Here is a 22,008-nt window from a genome sequence, read left to right on the forward strand (position 1 = left end):
AACAAAAATGTTTCCCCAAATGTCCCTTGAGGGGACAAAATGGAGCCATAGTCCTACACTTTTTGCGTTGTTTGATTTTATTTTATTTTTTTACTACATGCAGCATTAATTACTCAAAATATTTAAAAATTGAAAGAAAAGAAAGAAGCGTAGCTGAGAGAAGCAACAGTCTGAGAAAATGGTCTAAGACAAAGGTGATAAACTAGCAGTCACTTGGCTCAATCTAGCCCTGGCTTTTTTTAAGAAAAAATCTGAATGAGATATCAGGATTTAAAAATGGGTGATTTCTACCTTTCTGGTTGCTCTTGAAAAAGCAGATGATCTGGTCATCCTGAGATCACATTATCAGACGGCACAATGCACAAGAGCTGAGTAGCAGCTGCCCGCTTTAGGCAGGAGAAGAAGTCTTATGTTGCCCCAGCCCTGCCTTAGTCTGTTAACTGCTTGACGCTCAAAGCCATTTGAATTTGAGATTCCTGCTGTAAGGGACAAGCTATTGTCATCCATCCATGCATTCTGGGCTTTTAATATTCCTCACACAACATTCTGCCCTTACCTGCCATTGGGTCTGCACCCGGAGACAACACGAATATCAGTGGTATGCAGCAGCTGGAATCATTGTAGGACCCCTGGAGATCAAACGTAGGGGCTTCAGTGTATACGTTTCCCATGTGTTCAGCAACGAACCTCCGAATGGCTGGAATCATTTTGTCAGGCCGCAGACATCGGAGAATCGCCATCCTCTCCAAACCTGGAAGAAGTTTCCAAGATCCAGGGAACATCTCCTCATGGGGCCAGGCTGAGTCACAGATGAGCTTCCACTCATTAGCATTTTGTTCCAAATGTTCCATGAGGCCTTTCAGTTTTGGCAACGCGGATGCACGAACCACTTCTGCCCACGCCTTCTCAGACAGCCATTCGGAAACTGGGTTGGGGAAGGGGTTGTCCAGGGCAACGCCTCCAGTTAGAAGAAAGTACCAAATTTCCTCGTTAATTTGCTTTTTCTCTTTCATGATGCCTATCGTCAAGAGGAAGGAGAAAAGCAGCTTGTCCTTCTCAAACAGAGAGCGGCAGACATTGTTGTAGATGCTTAGAGTGAAATGTTCAATGATGTACTCAATTCGTAGCTCTAGTTCCTCGCTCCTCCTGCTATGGGCCAGGGAGTGCACGTAGAGGTTTATGAACCATGTCAGGGAGTACTGGTACATGGTTTCAATGTGGACCAGGTCAGAGATACAAAAGAAGATGGTGGCAGAGTGGACAGCCACTGGCTGGTAGCCCATCCGAGTCTCGTCGATCTGCATTTCTGTCACTGAAGCAATTTTCTGTTTCTCAGAGATTTCTTCGGAAAGCAGTTTGGAGGAGGACAAAATTTTGATGGCAGTCTCGTCCTCAAGGATGTTGCCCTCAGAAAGGGAAAGGACCTCCAAGATCTTATCTTCAATTTCCTTTAGCTGCTTCTTGTTCTTGGCACTTTCCACAATCAACTTGTTCTTTTTCTCTTCCAGTTCTGGCTTCTCCTTGGCAGCCACGATGCCAAGGAGTTGATCTTGGAGGCCCAAGGGGGTGATCATAAAGTTGAGGAGACAGACTTTCACGGCGACTTCAGGGAGATAATGTGGGTTCCTCAAACGGGTTGTGATATATAACTTAAAATCCCTGGAATATTCAATGATGTTTTCACCAAGCCTCATGTACTCAACCCCTTGCTGTCTGAATGTGGACTTGAGCAAGATGGGTTCAATAAAGGCATCCAGCTCTTCCCCAACATTTTCTAGTAAGACCGGGGTACCAAACTGCAGAGCGTTTTCCAGCATCCTCACGTAGTTGGTATCCGAGAACTTGATGACTGACAGCCTATTTGCTTTCTCCATATTCTTGATCCACTTATTGGCCTGCCCCTGAGGGTCAATCATTAAGGCCCAGCGCCTGGAATTGGATACAATGATGCCATTGTCAATGGAGAAGGAGTCAGTGGGCAGCCCAGCAATCTGCCAGGCACGAATTTTTACGGGGTCTCCTAATGTGTTGCTAAGACTAAAGTCACTGGAGCCGGGGATGACCTTGTCCTTACATTGGGCCAACCACCACTTTTGGCACTCAGCCCGATAATCCATGGTAAAGGCCCCCAGGTAAGCCACGGTCCCAGAGGACAACAACACATCCCCTGTCAGGTTAGTATAGCGGACACCCAGCTGCCGGGCAGCTTCTGTCCATCTGTCCTTCTCTCCCCCAAGACCACTGATCAGTTTTTCTGCTCTGATCAACTTTTGGGAACAGATTTCAATGTTTTCCTCCAACGCCTTTTTCTTGGTATTCATCTCTTCAAAGTCATCGTTCAGGGACTGGAGGCGGCCTTCCACCATCTTCAGCTCTGCTCGCTTCTGGTTCAGTTTTTGCATCTGTGTGTCCAGCTTCCCCTCAGCCTCCTTCAGCCGCTCCCGTTTAGGAGCTACCACTTTGGCCACACGATCATACACCTCCATGGCCCTCACCCACTTGCACAGACCCTCACACGCAGATGACACATTTTTAATCACAGCCGGCTGGAAATCCGGGTGATCGATAAACCTTTCCCGGATCCGCTTCATGATCATTGGTGGGATGTTGTCTTTGTCATATGTCTTAAGACTCTCCAAGAATTTCAGATCTCCGAGAATCTTTCTTGATACCCCCCAGTAATCTTCTGTCATTTTACCTGTTTGGGACAAAAAACAGAGATAAGACTATTATTAAGACATTCTGCCTGAAACTTACAGCCCTGCAGTGGCTACTTCTCATATTTGGCAAAGAAAAAAAAAAAAATCCAAGGTCTTACAGAGGATTTTTAGGCAGAAGATATGTTGTATGATACCATAATGATGGATACATGTCATTACATATTTGTGCAAACTTGTAAAATGTATAACACCAAGAATGAATACTAATGTAAACTATGGACTTTGGATATAATGATGTGTCCATGTAGGTTCATCAGTTGTAACAAATATACCACTCTGGTGGGGGATGTTGATAATGAGGGAGGCTAGGCATGTATGGGAATAGGGGGTATATGGGAAATCTCTGTATCTTCAACTCAATTTTGCTATGAACTTACAACTGTTCTGAAAAAATACAATCTTAATTTAAAAAAAAAGCCCAAGCTTCTTACCATGGTCTGGGTGGCCCACCAACCTTCCCCACCTCATCTTTGCCTTGCTCCCTGGTCTTCAGTCACAAGAATCTTGCTTCAATTCCTTGATGATCCCAAGTGCTTCGCTACCATGAGCTCTTAACCTAGGCTGTAAATGGCATCTAGATGGCTCCTGGCCAGACTTCAGGCTCATTTTAAAAGCCACCTCTCTGTGGAGCATTTTCTTTCATCTCAGAGGCTAGAACATCCATTCTCTTTATAGCATTGACGGCAATCTGTGATTTTTTTTGGTTTAGTTTTGATTGTCTGTCTCTCCCTCAAAGCTGTAAGCTTCTGGGGAGAACAAGATGGCGGAGTAGTATGACACTGAGCTCACTTCCCTCCATGAACATATCAAAAGTACATCTACACGTGGAGCAGATCTCACTGAAAACCAACTGTAGACTGGCAGAAAGACTCTTCTACAACCAAGGCTATAAACAGAGATCCGCATGGAGTTGGGTAGGAAGGGAGGAGAAGCAATGAGGTTGGGACCTGTGCCCCTAGGAGGAGATACAGAAGAGGAGGGGATATCACAGGCTTGGAGATCCTCCCTGGGAGTGAGGAGTTCAAACACATATTGGGCACGCTTGGGGTCTGGCACCAGGAAGATAAATTCCTTCAGCTGATTTGAAAACTAGTGGAACTTTTAGGACAAACTGAGACACCACTCATAAAGAGTGCACACAAGCTTGCCTACTCCTGGGAACACGATGAAGAAAGCAGATTGAAACTGCCTGGGGCACTGACCAGCTTCCCACCACTGCCCCAGTATGTGCCCGGCCTGCACCAAGTGCCTGCCCCAGCTCCTCTAGCTCTGGTGTAGCTCCCCACTAGGGTGAAGGCTTCCATTGCTGCGGAGAGTGTGCACTTGTGGGGGTGGGGTGGGGGTGGACCGAGCTGGTCCAGACCTGGCACTGCATCTTAATGGGATGAGGGTATCCATTGCTGGAGCTCATGGAGGCAGTGGATCAGGAGCTGTCTGAAGCTCCGACTGGTGTGCTGGGACCATCCCAGCACACACCTAGCCCACACAGGGTGCCTGCTCTGGCCTCCCTCGCTCCAGAACTGCTCCCCTCTGGGATAAAGGTGCCATTGATGGGAGGGGGAGAACACACATTTACAGAGAATGGAACCAGCTTGGACCCAACCCGCACGGCTTCTGCTCCAGCACCATGGGACCTGCCCTGCCCCTGACGGGGTGGTGATGACCACTCAGCACAGGAGAAGGCTCATCTCACACCCAGCTCTGGCTCTAGCCCCTCCATCTCCAGCCCCCTTCCCACCAAGGTGATAGCTGCCAGCAGACCCTGGGGAAAGATGTGACCCATGCTCACTTCAAGATTCAGCTCTTCCACCAAAGCCACTGGGCACACATAGACTGCAAAGGGACACTCCCACACAAGAACACTCCTTTGAGACTGGGATAGGTAACTGTTTCATGTACTTTCATAGAGACAGAGACAGTTAAACAAAATGAGAAGACAGAGGAATATGTTTGAAACAAAAGAACAAGGAAAAAACCCTAAAAAACAACTAATGAAACAGGAATAAATAATTTACCAGATAAAGAGTTCAAAGCATTAGTAATAAGAATGCTAACTGAACTTGGGAAAAGAATAAATAAGCATAGTGAAAATTTTGACAAGGAACTAGAAAATATAAAAAAGAACCAGTCGGGGGCTTCCCTGGTGGCACAGTGGTTGAGAGTCTGCCTGTCGATGCAGGGGACGTGGGCTCGTGCCCCGGTCTGGGAAGATCCCACCTGCCGCGGAGCGGCTGGGCCCGTGAGCCATGGCCGCTGAGCCTGCACGTCCGGCCCCTGTGCTCCGCAACGGGAGAGGCCACAACAGTGAGAGGCTCGCGTACTGCAAAAAAAAAAAAAAAAAGAAACTGTCAGAGCTAAGAATACAATAACTGAAATGAAAAACACAATGGAAGGAATTAACACCAGACTAGATGATACAGAGGAACACATTAGTGATCTGGAAGATAGAATAACAGATATCACCCAATCAGAAGAGCAGAAAGAAAGACAAATAAGAAGAAAAATAGGAAGCAATGAATGAGATCTCTGGAATAACATTAAATGTGCCAACATTTGAATTATAGGGGTTCCAGAAGGAGAAGAAAGAGAGAGAAAAGGGGCGAAATGTATTGGATGAAATCATGGATGAAAACTTCTTGAACCTGAAGAAGGAAACAGATATCCAGGTCCAGGAATCACAGAGAGTCCCAAACAAGGTGAACCCAAAGAGACCCATGCCAAGACATATAATTAAAATAGCAAAAATTAACGAGAGGATTCTAAAGGCAGCAAGAGAAAAACAGAGTCACATACAAGGGAACCCCCATAAAGCTATCAGCTGATTTTCCTGCTGAAACTTTGCAAGCCAGAAGGCAGTGAAATTATATATTTAAAGTGCTTAAAGGAAAAACCCTACAACCTAGGATGCTCTACCAGCAAGATTATCATTCAGAATTGAAGGAGAGATAAAGAACTTCTCAGACAAGCAAAACCTAAGAGTTCAGCAATACTAGCCAAACCTAAAAGAAGTGTTAAAATGTCTTCTTTAAGTGGAAAAGAAAAGGCTATAACAAGAAGTAAGAATTTATAGGAAAGGGAAAATCCCACTAGTGAAGGCAAATATATAGAAGAGGCTGTGGATCAACCACTTAAATAAGCTTAAAAGCTTAAATAAGATTAAAAGACAAAAATTGTTTAATCAATTATAACTACAATAAACAGTTAAGGGATAAACATGAAGATGTAAAGTATGACATCAAAAACACAAAACATGGGGGAGGGGAGTAGAAAAACATAGCTCATTTAGAATGTGTTCAAGCTTAAATGACTATCAGTTTAAGACAAGTAGATACAATTTAGGTCAACATATATGACCCCCATGGTAACCACAAATCAAAAATCTACAATAGATACACAAAAAATAGAAAGGAACATAGCATAAGACTAAAGAAAATGATCAAACCACAAGAGACTAAAAGAAGAAAAGAACTGAGAACTACAAAAACAACCAGAAAAGAAGTAACAAAATGGCAATTAAGTACATACCTATCAATAATCACTTTAAATGTCAATGGACTAAATGCTCCAATCAAAAGACACAGAATGGCTGATTGGATAAAAAAACAAGACTGCTGCTTATAAGAGGCTCACTTTAGAGCTGCTTATAAGAGGCTCACTTTAGAGCTAAAGATCACTTTATGATCAAGTGGGATTTATTCCAAGAATGCAAGAATGGTTCAATACCCACAAATCAATCAATGTGATACACCACATTAACCAAAGGAAAGATGAAAATCACATGATCATCTCAATAGATGCAGAAAAGGCATCTGTCAAAATTCAATATTTATTCATGATTAAAAACGCTCATCTAAATTGGTATAGAGGGAACATATCTCAACATAACTAAGGTCATTTATGACAAACCCACAGCTAACATCATACTCAATGGTGAAAAGCTGAAAGCTTTTCCTCTAAAATCAGGAACAAGATAAGGATGCTCATTCTGGCCACTTCTATTTAACATATTATTGGAAGTCCTAGCCACAGCAATCGGACAAGGAAAAGAAATAAAAGGCACCCAGAAGGGAGTGGAAGGGAAGGGAAGAAGGAAAACTGTCACTATTTCCAGATGACATGGTACTATATATAGAAAACCCTAAAGTCTCCAAGAAAAATAATAATTTTAACTGATAAATTAAATTTAACCAATAAATAACTGATAAATGAATTCAATAATGTTGCAGGATACAAGATTAATATATAGAAAGCTGTTGTTTTTCTATACATGAATAATGAAAGAGAAAGCAAGTAAATAATCTCATTAAAATCATGTCAAAAAGAATAAAATACCTAGGAATAAACTTAACCAAGGAGGTGAAAGACCTGTACTCTGAAAACTATAAAACACTGATGAAGGAAACTGAAAACGACACAAATAAATGGAAAGATATCCCACGTTCTTGGATTGGAAGAATTAATGTTGTTAAAACGTCCATATTACCCAAAGGGATCTATAGATTTAATGCAAAAACCTATCAAAATACCAAAAACAGAACTAGAATAAATAATCCTAAAACATACATAGAACCACAAAAGACCCTGAATAGCCAAAGCAATCTTGAGAAAAAAGAACAAAGCTGAAGGTATCACAGTCCTTGACTCCTTGTATGGTGTTGATACAAAAAAAAAGATACAAAGATCAATGGAACAGAATAGAGAGTCCAGAAATAAACACACTCACAGTCCATTAATCTACAACATAGGCGACAAGAATATACAATGGGGAAAAGACAACCTCTTCAATAAGTGCTGCTGGGAAAACTGGACAGCTACATGTAAAGAATGACATTAGAACATTTTCTCACACCATATATAAAAATAAGCTCAAAATGGATTAAAAACTAAATATAAGACTGGAAACCGCAAAAGTCCTAGAAGGAAACATAGGCAGAACACTCTTTGACATAAATCATAGCAATATTTTTTTTGGATTCATCTCCTAAAGCAAAGGAAACAGAAGCAAAACTAAACAAATGGGACCTTATGAAACTTAAAAGCTTTTGCACAGCAAAGGAAACTATGGATAAAACAAAAAGACAACCTACTGAATGGGGGAAAATATTTGCAAATGATATGACTGATAAGGGGTTAATATCCAATATATATAAACAGTTCATACAACTCTATATTAAAAAACAAACAATCCAACCAAAAAATGGGCAGAAGACTTGAAAAGACATTTTTCCCAAGTAGACATACAGATGGCTAACAGGCACTGAAAAGATACTCAACATCGCTAATTATTAGAGAAAGCAAATCAAAACCACAGTGAGGTATCACATCACATCTGTCAGAACAGTTATCATCAAACAGACCACAAATAACAAATGTTGGAGAGGATGTGCAGAAAAGGGAACCCTCAAATACACTGGTGGGAATGTAAATTGGTACAGCCACTATGGAAAACAGTATGGAGGTTCCTCAAAAGACTAAAAATTGATCCAGCAATTACACTCCTGGATATATATCTGGAGAAAACAAAAACAGTAATTCAAAAAGACACATGCACCCCCAAGGTTCATGGCAGCATTACTTACAATAGCCAAGATATGGAAACAACCCAAGTGCCCATCAAGAGACGATGGGATTAAGAAGATATGGTATATATATATACAATAGAATATTACTTAGTCATAAAAACGAATGAAATACTGCCACACAGCAATGTGGATGAATCTGGAGGCTATTATGCTTAGGGAAATAAGTCCAACAGAGAAAGACAAGTACTGTATGTTATCACTGGTATGTGGAATCTAAAAAACAAAACAAATTAATGAATATAACAAAACAAACAGACTCACAGATATAGAGAACAAAGTAGTGGTTACCAGTGGGGAGAGGGGAGGGAGAGGAGCAACATAGGGGAAGGGGATTATGAGGTACAAACGACTACGAATAAAGTAAATAAGCTACAAGGATATATTGTATAACATAGGGAATATAGTCACTATTTTATTATAACTTTATTTTTTTAGATTGGCATCATTTTATTTTTTTTAACATCTTTATTGGAGTATAGTTGCTTTACAATGTTGTGTTAGTTTCTCCTGTACAACACAGTGAATCAGCTATACGTATACATATATCCCCATATCCCCTCCCTCTTGAGTCTCCCTCCCACCCTCCCTATCCCACCCCTCTAGGTGGTCACAAAGCACCGAGCTGATCTCCCTGTGCTATGTGGCTGCTTCCCACTAGCTATTTTACATTTGGTAGTGCATATATGTCAATGCCACCCTCTCACTTCGTCCCAGCTTACCCTTCCCCCTCCCCGTGTCCTCAAGTCCATTCTCTACATCTGCATCTTTATTCCTGTCCTGCCTCTAGGTTCTTCAGAATTTTTTTTTTTTTAGATTCCATATATATGTGTTAGCATATGGTACTTGTTTTTCTCTTTCTGACTTACTTCATTCTGTATGGCAGACTCTAGGTCCACCCACTTCACTACAAATAACTCAATTCCATTTCTTTTTCTTGCCAAGTAATATTTCATTGTATATATTTGCCACATCTTCTTTATCCATTCATCTGTCAATGGACACTTAGGTTGCTTCCATGTCCTGGCTATTGTAAATAGTGCTGTAATGAACATTGTGGTGCATGACTCTTTTTGAATTATGATTTTCTCAGGGTATATGCACAGTAGTGGGATTGCTGGATCATATGGTAATTCTATTTTTAGTTTTTTAAGGAACCTCCATACTGTTTTCCATAGTGACTGTATCAATTTACATTCCCACCAACAGTGCAAGAGGGTTCCCTTTTCTCCACATCCTCTCCAGCATTTATTGTTTGTAGATTTTTTGATGATGGCCATTCTGACCGGTGTGAGGTGATACCTCATTGTAGTTTTGAGTTGCATTTCTCTAATGACTAATGATGTTGAGCATCCTTTCATGTGTTTGTTGGCAATCTGTACATCTTCTTTGGAGAAATGTCTATTTAGGTCTTCTGCCCATTTTTGGATAGGGTTGTTTGTTTTTTTGATATTGAGCTGCATGAGTTGCCTGTATATTTTGGAGATTAATCCTTTGTCAGTTGCTTCACTTGCAAATATTTTCTCCCATTCTGAGGGTTGTCTTTTCCTCTTGTTTATGGTTTCCTTTGCTGTGCAAAAGATTTTAAGTTTCATTAGGTCCCATTTGTTTATTTTTGTTTTTATTTCCATTTCTCTAGGAGGTGGGTCAAAAAGGATCTTGCAGTGATTTATGTCATAGAGTGTCCTGCCCATGTTTTCCTCTAAGAGTTTTATAGTGTCTGGCCTTACATTTAAGTCTTTAAGCCGTTTCAAGTTTCTTTTTGTGTATGGTGTTAGAAGGTGTTCTAATTTCATTCTTTAACATGCAGCTTCCAGTTTTCCCAGCACCACTTATTGAAGAGGTTGTCTTTTCTCCATTGTACACTCTTGCCTCCTTTATCAAACATAAAGTGACCGTATGTGCATGGGTTCATCTCTGGGCTTTCTATCCTGTTCTATTGATCTATATTTCTGTTTTTGTGCCAGTACCATACTGTCTTGATTATTGTAGCTTTGTAGTATAGTCTGAAGTCAGGGAGCCTGATTCCTCCAGCTCTGTTTTTCATTCTCAAGATTGCTTTGGCTATTCAGGGTCTTCTGTGTTTCCATACAAATTGTGAAATTTTTTGTTCTAGTTCTGTGAAAAATGCCGTTGGTAGTTTGATAGGGATTGCATTGAATCTGTAGATTGCTTTGGGTAGTAGAGTCATTTTCACAATGTTGATTCTTCCAGTCCAAGAACATGGTATATCTCTCCATCTGTTTGTATCAGCTTTAATTTCTTTCATCAGTGTCTTATAGTTTTCTGCATACAGGTCTTTTGTCTCCTTAGGTAGGTTTATTCCTATAATAACTTTATCTTTTTTTTAATTTTTTTTTAAAAATTTATATTTTATTTATTTATTTTTGGCTGCACTGAGTCTTTGTTGCTGCGCGCAGGTTTTCTCTAGTTGTGGCGAGCGGGTGCTACTCTTCGTTGTGGTGCATGGTCTCATTGCGGTGGCCTCTTGTTGTGGAGCATGGGCTTCAGGCATGTGGGCTTCGTTAATTGTGGCACACGGGCTCAGTAGTTGTGGCTCGCAGGCTCTAGAGCGCAGGCTCAGTAGTTGTGGCGCGCAGGCTTAGTTGCTCCGTGGCATGGGGGATCTTCCCAGACCAGGGCTCAAACCTGTGCACCCTGCATTGGCAAGCAGATTCTTAACCACTGCGCCACCAGGGAAGTCCCCTTATAATATCTTTAAATGGCATATAATCGAAAGTAATTTTGAGTCACTATGCTGTACACTCAAAAACTAACATAATATAATAAATCAAGTACACATTTAAAAAAGTTTGTATGCTCCTTCTGTGTTTACTACAATCTGGCACAGTGCCTAATTATCAGTTTTCAGTATGTATTGAATGAATGTTGCCCCTTATCCCAGTCACAGATGAAGAGGGCAACCGGATCCATGGCTATGTGTTTTGATATTCTTTTTCAAATATGGGAAGTGGGTCAGATGGAGCGCATTAGGCTGTCCTTGTGATGAATCAGTCCTTCTAGTGAGTGAGTAAGTGAGTGAGGCTGTCTCCAGACAAAGAGTGAGGGTGGGGGAAGCAGCTTGCAGACTTGCAACAAAACAGAAGGCTGTCCTTGGTCTGCCCAGAAACAAAGCAGGGCCCTATTCACCTTAGCAGCCTTCATGCTGACTAATGAATGAGTGAGCCCAGATCCCATCCCAGGGCAGTGCTCCTTTTGTTAATGTGTTAGAAAAAAGTCAAACTCTTTGACTCAGGTAATTATAAACCCTTGCCAAGTTCAGGCTCATCAAAAAAAATTGTACTTGAGATATCATATTAGGTACAACAGGTCAAATATGTCCTATTCCTAAAGCAAGCTTAGACACCAAAGAAATATTTCCCATGAAAGTTTTTGTTTGCATTCTAGGAAATGATCTGCTTTGTTTAAATTCAAGGTACCCAAAACTAATTTAATTGCTCTTCTGCTCCGTCCCAATGTACTGGCTAAATTCTGTGCGTTACATGAATAGTACCCAAAATTCATTTCAATTTTAAAATAAGAAAGGTGAATGATGCATCCTGTGCCCACCATCAATGATACAGGAAGAGAACTGATTTTTTGTGACCTGGCCATGCTTTGCGTATCTCAGCAGTTCTCAATCCTGGCTGCACCTTAGAATCACCTGGGAGCTTTAAGAAAAATACTAATGCTCAGGCCACACCCTAGACCAAAGGAATAAGAATCTCTAGGAGTGGGGGCAGGGGCTTTAGCATTCTTTAAACTGCCAGGTGATTCCAGGGTGTAGCCAGATTATACCTCAGCTGCTTCCCTAGAGGAGTCTCCTGTAATGTCTGCTCCCTGCTTGTCAATCCTCATCACCTTTGTATTTCTTCATGTGTTATTTGGCCTGAAACCAGCCAAGGAAGAGGGAATGATAAACAATGGGAAGCAGAAGCCAGAGTCTCCCAAATGAGGGATCAGAAATTTCTAACACATCGGAAGGAATGGAGGAACAGCAGGACTGTTTGAAGGATACGAAGATTCAAAAGATAGGAAATATCACTGGAGATGTTTTATAAAGTCCTTGTTCAATTCTAAGACACTGGTTTTACTGCAAGATCCTGCATCTAATTTGGATTTTAAGAACGAATTTTCACCTATTCATGCTTCTAAGGCTTGATTATATAAGCTTTCCTCTTTCCCTCCCCTATTCCTTTCTCTCCTCTTCTAAGTTTCTGTTTCCTTGTCTTCCTCAGGCCCATCAGTTTCAGTCTTTCCCTCCCTTGCCCCTGTCTCTCTCCCTCTAATCCTTCACCAGCAGCTCTTGTTCCTCCTCACCCCGTCCCCAACCCAGACCTCTCCTGTTCTCTCTGTGTGTCTTTGTCTCCCTGTCTCTGTCTCTCGTCTTTCTGGTCTCTTTTCTTCCCACTCACTCTCTATTTTCGTATGTCTCTGTATCTCTGGGGGTCTCTGTCTCCATTTCTCACTTTCAGCTTTTCTGTCTCTCTGCCTGTTTTTGTTTGTTTCTCTCTCCCGCCCATATCTTTCTCTCTCTGTCTCTCTATATCTGACATGGTTAAGAGTCTCTCCCTCCCTCATTCACCTCCCCACCTTTTGTCTTTCTCCCTCCTGATTTCTTTCCCTCCCAACCTCCCTCTCCCTGTTCAGGATCTCTTCGTGTCTATGTGCTTGCATATGAAGGCGTCTAGGTGTCTGGGTCTCTCCCCATTTATTTCTCAGTCTCTATCTCTTTCTCTCCATCTCTCTGTCTCTGTCTCTGTCTCATTCTCTTATCTGTTTTTCTTCTGGGTATCTCTTTCTGTGTCTGTCTCTTTTTCTGTTTCTCCTTTATCTTTCTCTCTCTAGCTCTTTCTGTTTCTCTCTCTTCCTTTCACCCACACACTACTCTGTGTGCTTGCTCTCTATCAGTCCTCTTGTCTCCATGACCTTCATTTTTGTAATGCTTTGTAGGCAGGGGCCTTGACTGAGCTTGGCTTCACCCAAAGATGGCTGCATTTTCCTTACTGACTGAGAGGAGAGAGGATGGTGAAGAAACACAAGTGAGCGCACACGCATCCTGGTGCCTTTCTTATTTCCCCCAAGACACCACGATACTGCCTGCAGGCCTGGGGCCGGATGAGCGGGGGTGCTGGCAGCCTTCCTGCCAGGGGAGCACAGCCCGTGCAGGCCGCTGGGTCGGGAGGGGTGCGGGTTTGTGGGGTGGTTACCGCTGCCACTAGGGTCCGGCTTCCTCTCTGGCCTCAGCCCCTTCATCACACAGATGCTCTCCATGACCAGCTTGACAGGACCTGGTGGGTTCTGCATCGACTTCACCAGTGAGATGTCTGCCGGGTTCAGGGTGTCCAGTGCAGCGAGTGCAGCCTCCAGAGCCGGCATTGCCTCTGCCAGATCCCCTTCACATTCGTTCTGCAGGCGGTACAGAGACAGAAGGGGTGAGTGCCTGGCGCCCGGCACACCGGGCGTGAAGCAAGCTCTGCTCCTGGGGGAAGCAGCAGAAGGGAGAAGAGGTGCCTCCCGCCCCAGTGTCCTTCCAGGACACTGCTCCCTCCCGGAGGTTTGCATGGCGAGGGTGGCTCTCACAGGCAGCAGGGAAGCATGCACGCATTTGGGAGCTGTGGTTTGGATGCCTTGGACATTTGAGAATTTACCTGTTTTGCGATCTTAAAAAAATCATGCTTTTGGTTTTTAACGAATTCCCAAGAGATATATGCAGTCAGTGACCTCATACCCATTGATCAAGGATGGGTTGAGAAGATGAAGTAAAGAATGAAGCCTAGGGGTGAGTGACAGATGGGAAGGGGATTAGGGCAAGTTTGGGGAAGAATAAGGCATGGGGGGTGGGAGAATGTCAGAGATGGGGTGAGGGTCTGGGATGCACTGTAGCTCAGAGATGGGGTAGGGGTGGAGCTGGGGACAGGGTGGAGTTTAAGGCAAGACTTTCAGGAGGAGGAATGGGGATAGAGATTAGAGCTGGGTAGTGAGTTCTGGGAAAAGGAGACCGTATATGTTTTGCCCATTATTTCTTTGTTTGAAAGCAAAGCTAACATAATGGAATATTATTCAGCCATAAAAAGAAATGAAGTGACAATTCATGCAACAACACGGATGAACATTGAGAACATTATGCTAAGTGAAAGCAGCCAGACAGACACAAAATGCCACCCCCTCTATGATTCCATTCACATGAAATGTGCGTAAAAGGAAAATCCACAGAGGCAGAAGGTAGGTTAGTGGTTGCCAGGGGCTAGGCAGAGGGAGAAATGGCTAGCGACTGCTAATGGGTACAGGTTTCTTTTTGGGTAATGAAAATGTTCTAGAAGTAGATAGTGGTGATTGTTGTGCAACTTTGTGAATATACTAAAACCTCTGAATTGCATGATTTAAAAAGGTGAATATTCATGGTATGTGAATTATATCTCAATTTTTTTTAAAAAAGGGAAGATTAACATTATAAGATTTCAGAATTTCATAGATTACAGTTGGCCCTCTGTACCTGTAGATTTGGAACCACAGGTCCAGAGGGCAGACGGCAGGGGCTTGAGCATCTGCGGATTTTGGTATCTGTGGGGTGGGCCGGGGGGTGGGGTGGGGTGGGGAGGGCTGGACCCAATCCCCTGCAAATACAACTGCATTTAGCAGTTCAATTACCAAATCCTCCTCCAACAACAACAATGAAACGAGGACTCGAGAGGGAAAATGAGTTAGCCAAGGTCACAAAGCTGGTTAGTCAACGAGCCAAGCTCCAACCCTGGGCCCCTGGCTCCCCACTCAGTGAATTTTCTGTTAGCCTCCCAGCGCAGGGACTGATCACACAGCCATGACTGAAGTGAAACTTCAAAAGAGAATGTTAAAAGTAGCATGTGTCGAAGTCTATGTCCTGCACGTTTATTGTGATAAGCAAACAAAATAAAGGAGGTTCCACCTTCTTACATACAGGTGTGTGCACATGTGTATATATACACGCGTGTGTATATCATGGATTCTTTATTTTAGGTTTTCTGCTTTTCCTATACATTTATAGCAAGGTTTTATTTGGCTTCCTTATATTAACCCCCACTCCCAGATGAGCCACGTTAGATGTCCCCAGTATCAAAATGGAACGTCCTGCTTTGGATGGTAAGAATGGCTCAGTCCCAGGGGCAATTTAGTTTGCCCCTTCTTCAGCCCTAGGATATGTGCCAGAGTGCAAGACGAGGGGAAGGACCAGAGCTGCCCCCTGCTGCTTCTCATGACCAGCTTCAGAAAGGGTTTGGTGGCCGAGGAGGCTACAGGTATTGGCTCAGCTACATCTTTGGATCCTCAGTAGATTTCAACCATCCCAGGTGCCCCTGGTGTCCTATTATTGATAGTTCTGTGTCACTTTCTTATAATGTGCCAGACAACTAGTGGCCCGGTAGCTCTGCTTCTTTCCTAAGGTTGAGGCCTGGATTCTAGCAAGTTTGTTTGTTAAGTGACTCAAAAGGCCTCTAATTGTAACATTTAGAGTTACAAACTCTAGCAGTGATTCTCAACGCTGACTCTGCATCAGAGTCACTGAGGAGCATTTAGGGCATCCTCATGTCAGGCTCCACACCCAGAGATTCTGATTCATTCAGTCTGGGTGGGGTCTGGGCATGTGCATTTTTAAAACTCCAAAGCTCTGTTGAGAGATTCCAGTTGATACTCTGGAAACACTGAAAACAAGGCAGGAAGGAACAGACTTCAATGCCCAATAGGGGAATGGCCACTTGAGAGGTGAAGCACCTACTTAAAATGGTCATTAAAATGATTATATGACATTTTGGAAAAACATTTGTGATAAGCTGTTAAGGAAATTAAAAAGCATAAAGCAAATCACAATTATGCTATGATTGCAATACCAGAACTATCCACGTGTATAAACAGGAAGTAGAGGAAAACTTGGAAAATTGGAAAGGTGTTAAAGTTGAGCTCTTAAAAATTCTTTTGTATGTGTTATGACACCATTTGTTTCTATGATTAAAAAAATTATAATTAAAAATGACTTCTGTGGGGACTTCTCTGGTGATCCAGTTGCTGAGAATCCGCCTTACAATGCAGGGGGTGCAGGTTCCATCCCTGGTCGGGAAGCTAAGATCTCACATGCCGCAGGGTGGGGCAACTAAGCCCGCACGCCGCAGCTATTGAGCTCGCCAGGCACAACTAGAGAGAAGCGCGTGAGTCTGTACACTCTGGAGCCCACACGCTGCACAATGAAGACCCCGCGTGTGGGCCACAACTAAGACCTGACACAGGCCCCCCCAAAAAAACACCCCAAAAAATAAAATAAAAATGACCTCTGTGGCTTAGCAGTGCACAGAGCAGCAGGGTTGTTTGAGGCGTGTGAAGCACAGTGCTTGCGGATGAAATGTAATCAACTCTGCAGTACTCCTGACATCATTTATTATCCTTGTTACGGGGGAAAGAAATGATCCATTAGCTTAAAAAGAATCGACCAATGTAAGCAAACCACTTTATTTGGAAGCAAGCTCTTGTTTGAAGAACGGTCAGAAGAAATTTCTAACTGCTAAGTGGAGACACAGGGACAAGCATCTTCAGCTAAGTGCCAAGAGCCTTGGAGTCTGATCCCACCAACTAGCTGTGCGGCTCTGCAAAGTCAATTCACCACTGAACCTCAGTGTTGTTGACTTCTAGACATTGATGGCTGTCATTAGTAAGTCCAAAGTCATTGTGATAATGGAACCGTATACTTGAAAGTGCTTGGGGAAATATATAACATGAACATTAATCAGATTTTCTTCTAATATCTGAATATAGGTGAAGCCCTTCCCAGGACTGTTCTTCTTTGGTATAAGAATTACCTTCAAATGGGGTCCTCTAGATTCAACAATCTGTCATGTGACAAATATTTACTCCACACCTATGACATGCCAGCCACATCTGAGCAAAAACATGATTGAGGTGAAGGAGATAGCCAGAGGGAACAGCCAGTGCAAGGGCCCTGGGATGGGAACATGCCTTGTGTTTGTTTGGGGGAATAGCTAGGAGGCTGGTGTGGCCAGAAGAGTCAATGAGGGGAAAGTAATAAGAGATAAGGTTAGATCTTGTTGGGGCTTATAGGACCTGACGCTGAGCGAGATGGAGAGTATTTGTAAAACAGTAATGCTTCCTGGAGAGAGCCAGGTGTCATTTACTAGCTGTGTGATGCTGGGAAAGCATCCTTTCAAGCCTCACATTTTTCCTCTGCAAGATGGGCATGACCATGCATATCCTGCAAGATTTTGTTAGGCTCTAGTGAGATAACAGATGAACCCTGAAAATGCGGATTCCCTTTCTTCTCTCTCACAGTTTATACCTTGATTCCTTGAGCAATGGCGGCAGCAGCATTGGCTTCTTCTTCATCGGCTTGCACCAGAAGTTTCTTGGCATCGGCTTCTCGCGTCTCCCCTTCAATTTTCACCATCATCTTAGCGGTCTCCTCAGAGGTCTGAATGAGTTGGGGTTGGAGGGCAGTCAGTTCTACTTGCATGACGGCCACCTAACAAGGAGAGGAAGGTGGGAGGGGTGCAGGGTCAGCTATGTCAATGCCGAAAGTGGCATGGCTGGCAAAAGTTGAAACGATTCTCTAACCTATGACACACGCAGAAAATACTAATGATTTTAATGGTACTGGGTACATATTTGTTGGCTGGAGTTTCTCTCTTCGATCTTTCAATATTTCGTTACTGAGTTCATGCTATGTCTTGTAGTTACCAAGCTCTGTGGTAGGCACTATACATATAACAGTAAACAAAAAAATTTTTTAAAGATACAACACTTAAAAAAAGATATTCCTTGGGGCTTCCCTGGTGGCGCAGTGGTTGAGAGTCCGCCTGCTGATGCAGGGGACACAGGTTCGTGCCCTGGTCCGGGAGGATCCCACATGCCGCAGAGCGGCTGGGCCCGTGAGCCATGGCCGCTGAGCCTGCGCGTCCGGAGCCTGTGCTCCGCAACGGGAGAGGCCACAGCAGTGAGAGGCCCGCGTACAGCAAAAAAAAAAAAAAAAAAAAAAAAGAGATATTCCTTCTGCATTGAGCCTACACTCTAGTGTTGGGGGCAGCGAAAGACAGAACAAAAGAAAGTTAGGAGGAAAAAAACTCTACATTTTTTAAGGCTGTGAAGGAATCATACATGACTGAGAGAGCTGGGATAGAAGGAACTTTCAAGGCCATTTTTTCCCAACAGTCTGATGCTCTCTAGAAAAGTAGTTTTCTGCCAAGTAGTTTTCTGGCCACTGTTTGAACACTCCTAACGGTGAGGAGCTCACCACCTCTCAGGGGAGCTGGGCCATTTTTCAGGCAGCTGAACACATTAGATTTCCAGATAAGGAGCTAGAATTTACCCCCGGGCAGTTTTTCCCCACTGGTCCTGATTCTGCCTTCGAAGGCAGCTCAGATGCTTACCTGAAGAGGGTTTCATGACCTTGAACCCACTGTCCACAGAAAGCCCACATGAGAGAAGAAGCATAGCATGCTGGCCTGATTAGGAACACAGACTCTGCAGTCACGCAGACCTAAGTTTCAGTTTTGGCCTCACAACTTGCACCAGCTACTCATGAAGCTGTGTGATCATGGGCAAGTTGCCTGGCCTCTCTGGGTCCTTGGTCTCTTTGTGCGTAATGTGGTGATAACAGTACCTTCCTCCTATACAGCACCAGGCACGTGGTAGGGCTCACGTAATGTTAACTGGCACCACATTCTCTTTACTGGTCTAGACTGTCTCAGGTCATTTTGCTGCTCAACACAGTTTGCTCACCCTTGTCTGGAGAGACTCCAATTTTCAACATCTCTCTGAAAGCTAAGGACCCTGAATTGGACCCAGCAACTGCAGGAGCAGAGCAACAGAGGCACCCCTGATGTTCTTTCCCATCCCTGTGCTGCATGTTGGTGGGTCTGCTATACTCACTGACAGGTCAACCTACTGCAAACCATTCAGTTGCCTGAGTTCTTTTTTTTTTTTTTAACGTTTTTATCGGAGTATAAATGCTTTACAATGGTGTGTTACTTTCTGCTTTATAACGAAGTGAATCAGTTAGACATATACATATATCCCTTCCTTAGTTCTTTATTGGTGCTGAAAATCCATGCCTTAGTACGGTTGTGTCAAGTGGCTCAAGCACAAATCAATTACTAATTTATATGCCAGGCATTTTGCTAAGGGTTACACTTGTGTCAGCTCATTTAATCTTCATAATAGCCCTATGAAGTGAAGCCTGTTATTATCACTTCTTTTTATAGAAGAGGAAACTAGGCCCTAAGAGGTGAAATAACATCGTCAAGGTTCTATAGCTGATAAGTTATAAAGCTGGAATTTGAGTCCAGGCCCTGCTCTTAACCACTGTCTTATTCTGCCCAGCTCCCCACGAGAGTATCCAGGGCTGGGGCAAGGGTGAGGTGGGTAAGGTACTTGCCTTGGGCACAAAATTTAAGGGGGCTCCAAAGAACTCAGTATTCAAGATAAATAGTATTTTACTGTAATGTTGTAAAAAGTTAAAATTAGTTCAAAAAGATCCATGATGAACAAAACATCAAAATCTTAAAGACAGACAGGGCTGGGTTTAGGCCAAGCAAGTGAGGTGAGTTCTGCGAGCACAGGGTCAGAGGCTGTCTTCATTTTATTTGGTGCTCTCTTGACTTCTGCACCTGAACAAGTGCTTTACCGCATCCAATCGGTCTTGGACCCCTTTGTCCCTGTACTATTTTGGCAGCGCTCACCTGTGAAGCGGCAAATTCAAGTTTCTGCAGGCCTGTCAGGTAGCGGTTCCTCATCATATCCACCTCTTGCCTCTTCCTATTCAGGAGCGTCTTGAAGGTTAGGATCAATTCGAGGTAGGAGGTGGGGGTAACGTAGTTGTGTCTGCGAAGTGTGTTGTAATAATCAAGCGACAGCTTTTTCACACTCTCCTGGAAATATTTGCACATGGAGATGACCCTGCCGAGGACACAAAGGTGGTCAGGCAGGCCCAACGTGCTCCAGAGAGATCCAGTACAGCCTCGGTTCACAGATGTGAGGATGTGAGAAAGCCGCTCACTATGGCCTACTAGAATCCCAAATTCTGTGAAGCATGTCAACAGAGCCTCAAGAATGATTGGGGAAGTATATATTCTTACTAGAATGATCTTTGATTAGGTAATTTCTATCTTTAATCACTTTTGTGACTCACCAGGGCTTAAGCTGGAGTTCTTAACCTTGGTCAGTCTGGTGAAGACTCTGGACTTTGCAGAATAATGTTTTAAAATGCATAATATAATATATAGAGGGTTACAAAGGAAACCAATTATGTTGAAAGAGTTTTCAAAATATTTTAAAAACCAAATTTATGATATAGTAATATGTGTGATTTTATTTATGCATTAAATCAGGGATCAGCAGATTCTTCCTGGTAAGGACCAGATAGTAAATATTTTAGGCTTTGTGGGACAACTTCCCTGGTGGTCCAGTGGTAAAGAATCCACCTTCTGATGCAGGGGATGTGGGTTTGATCCCCGGTCAGGGAACTAAGATCCCACATGCCGCGGGGCAACTAAGCCCGCACCACAGCTACTGAGCTCACGTGCCTCACCTAGAGAGCCTGTGTGCCGCAAACTACAGAGCCCATGCACCCTGGAGCCTGTGCACCACAACTAGAGAGAGAAAACCTGCAGGCCACAACTAGAGAAAAGCCTGTGCGCCACAACAAAGAGCCCGTGCGCTGCAACGAAAGATCCCGCACGCCCCAACCAAGATCCCACGTGCCGCAACTAAGACGTGACGTAGCCAAAAATTAAAAAAAAAAAAAAATTTAGGCCTTGTGAGCCACATGGTCTCAAGAGCAACTATTCAACTCTGCCACTGTAGTGTGCATGGCTGTTTCCCAATAAAACATTATTTACGAAAACAGGCTGTGAACTAGACTTGGTCCACGGATCATCATTTGCCGACTGTGGCATTAAATAGTAAGACTGGACAGCAGATCTAACAACTACCATCATTTTCAAGGAAATGATATATTTGGGGCATCTGTAATGACTGAGTGAGTTATGAAAATAACTGATTCCTACTGGTAACAAAGTCACACAATCCTTCTGGGGTTTATTGCCTACATTCGTTGAAAGAAATACAAAGTATCAGTTAGATGTCAGTGAAAACGAAGATGTACTTTTTCCCCACTCACATTCACTGTCCCTCTGAATTCTGTTCATGAGCCTATGGACCCAGGTTAAGGGTCTTCTGACCTAGAGAACAAAGTTCAAAGTTCTTAAAAGCCATGAATATTCTGACTGCTACCTACCTATTCCTTCATTTTCTATTCATTCATTTAATAAGCAGTAATTGAACCTACTATGTACCAGGCACTTGCTAGGCACTAAGGATACAGAAGTATACAAGAAGGTGATATGACCCCTGCCTTCATGGGACACCTAGAGTGGTCAACAGTCTTAACCCTTCTCTTACTGTAGCCAAAATTCAGTGCTTTTTTTTTTCGTTTGTATATCTGTGCTTTATACAAAAAAAAAGTTATTTTCATAACAAAAAATCCTCACAAGAACCAGTTTTCATCCCCTTGGCAGCAATATCACCCCTCTTGAGAATGCATGCGCTAAGACTATTGAAATAGCAATAGTATTATATCCAGGTTCTCATAGCTATGACAACAGTGCATCCCTAGGACAATTCTGAACAATGAAATGTTATTCTTTATCAGCAAAGGTGTTTTATTAAATATCTAA

At 43.1% G+C, this 22,008-nt stretch overlaps 1 protein-coding gene across 1 annotated transcript in view; it reads right to left on the minus strand.

Annotated features, from left to right (window-relative positions):
• Positions 1-22,008, minus strand: part of DNAH3 (dynein axonemal heavy chain 3) — a 189,277-nt gene that overhangs the window by 21,901 nt on the left and 145,368 nt on the right. The window contains exons 49-52 of the mRNA XM_079946098.1: positions 20,014-20,230; positions 17,616-17,798; positions 13,510-13,708; positions 557-2,698 (exon numbers count right to left, since the gene is read on the minus strand). Of these exons, the coding sequence (XP_079802224.1) occupies positions 557-2,698; positions 13,510-13,708; positions 17,616-17,798; positions 20,014-20,230 (2,741 nt within the window). The remainder of the gene's footprint in view (positions 1-556; positions 2,699-13,509; positions 13,709-17,615; positions 17,799-20,013; positions 20,231-22,008) is intronic.

The sequence above is a fragment of the Stenella coeruleoalba genome (genome assembly GCF_951394435.1).
Source record: "Stenella coeruleoalba genome assembly, chromosome: 15".
NCBI lineage: Eukaryota > Metazoa > Chordata > Mammalia > Artiodactyla > Delphinidae > Stenella > Stenella coeruleoalba.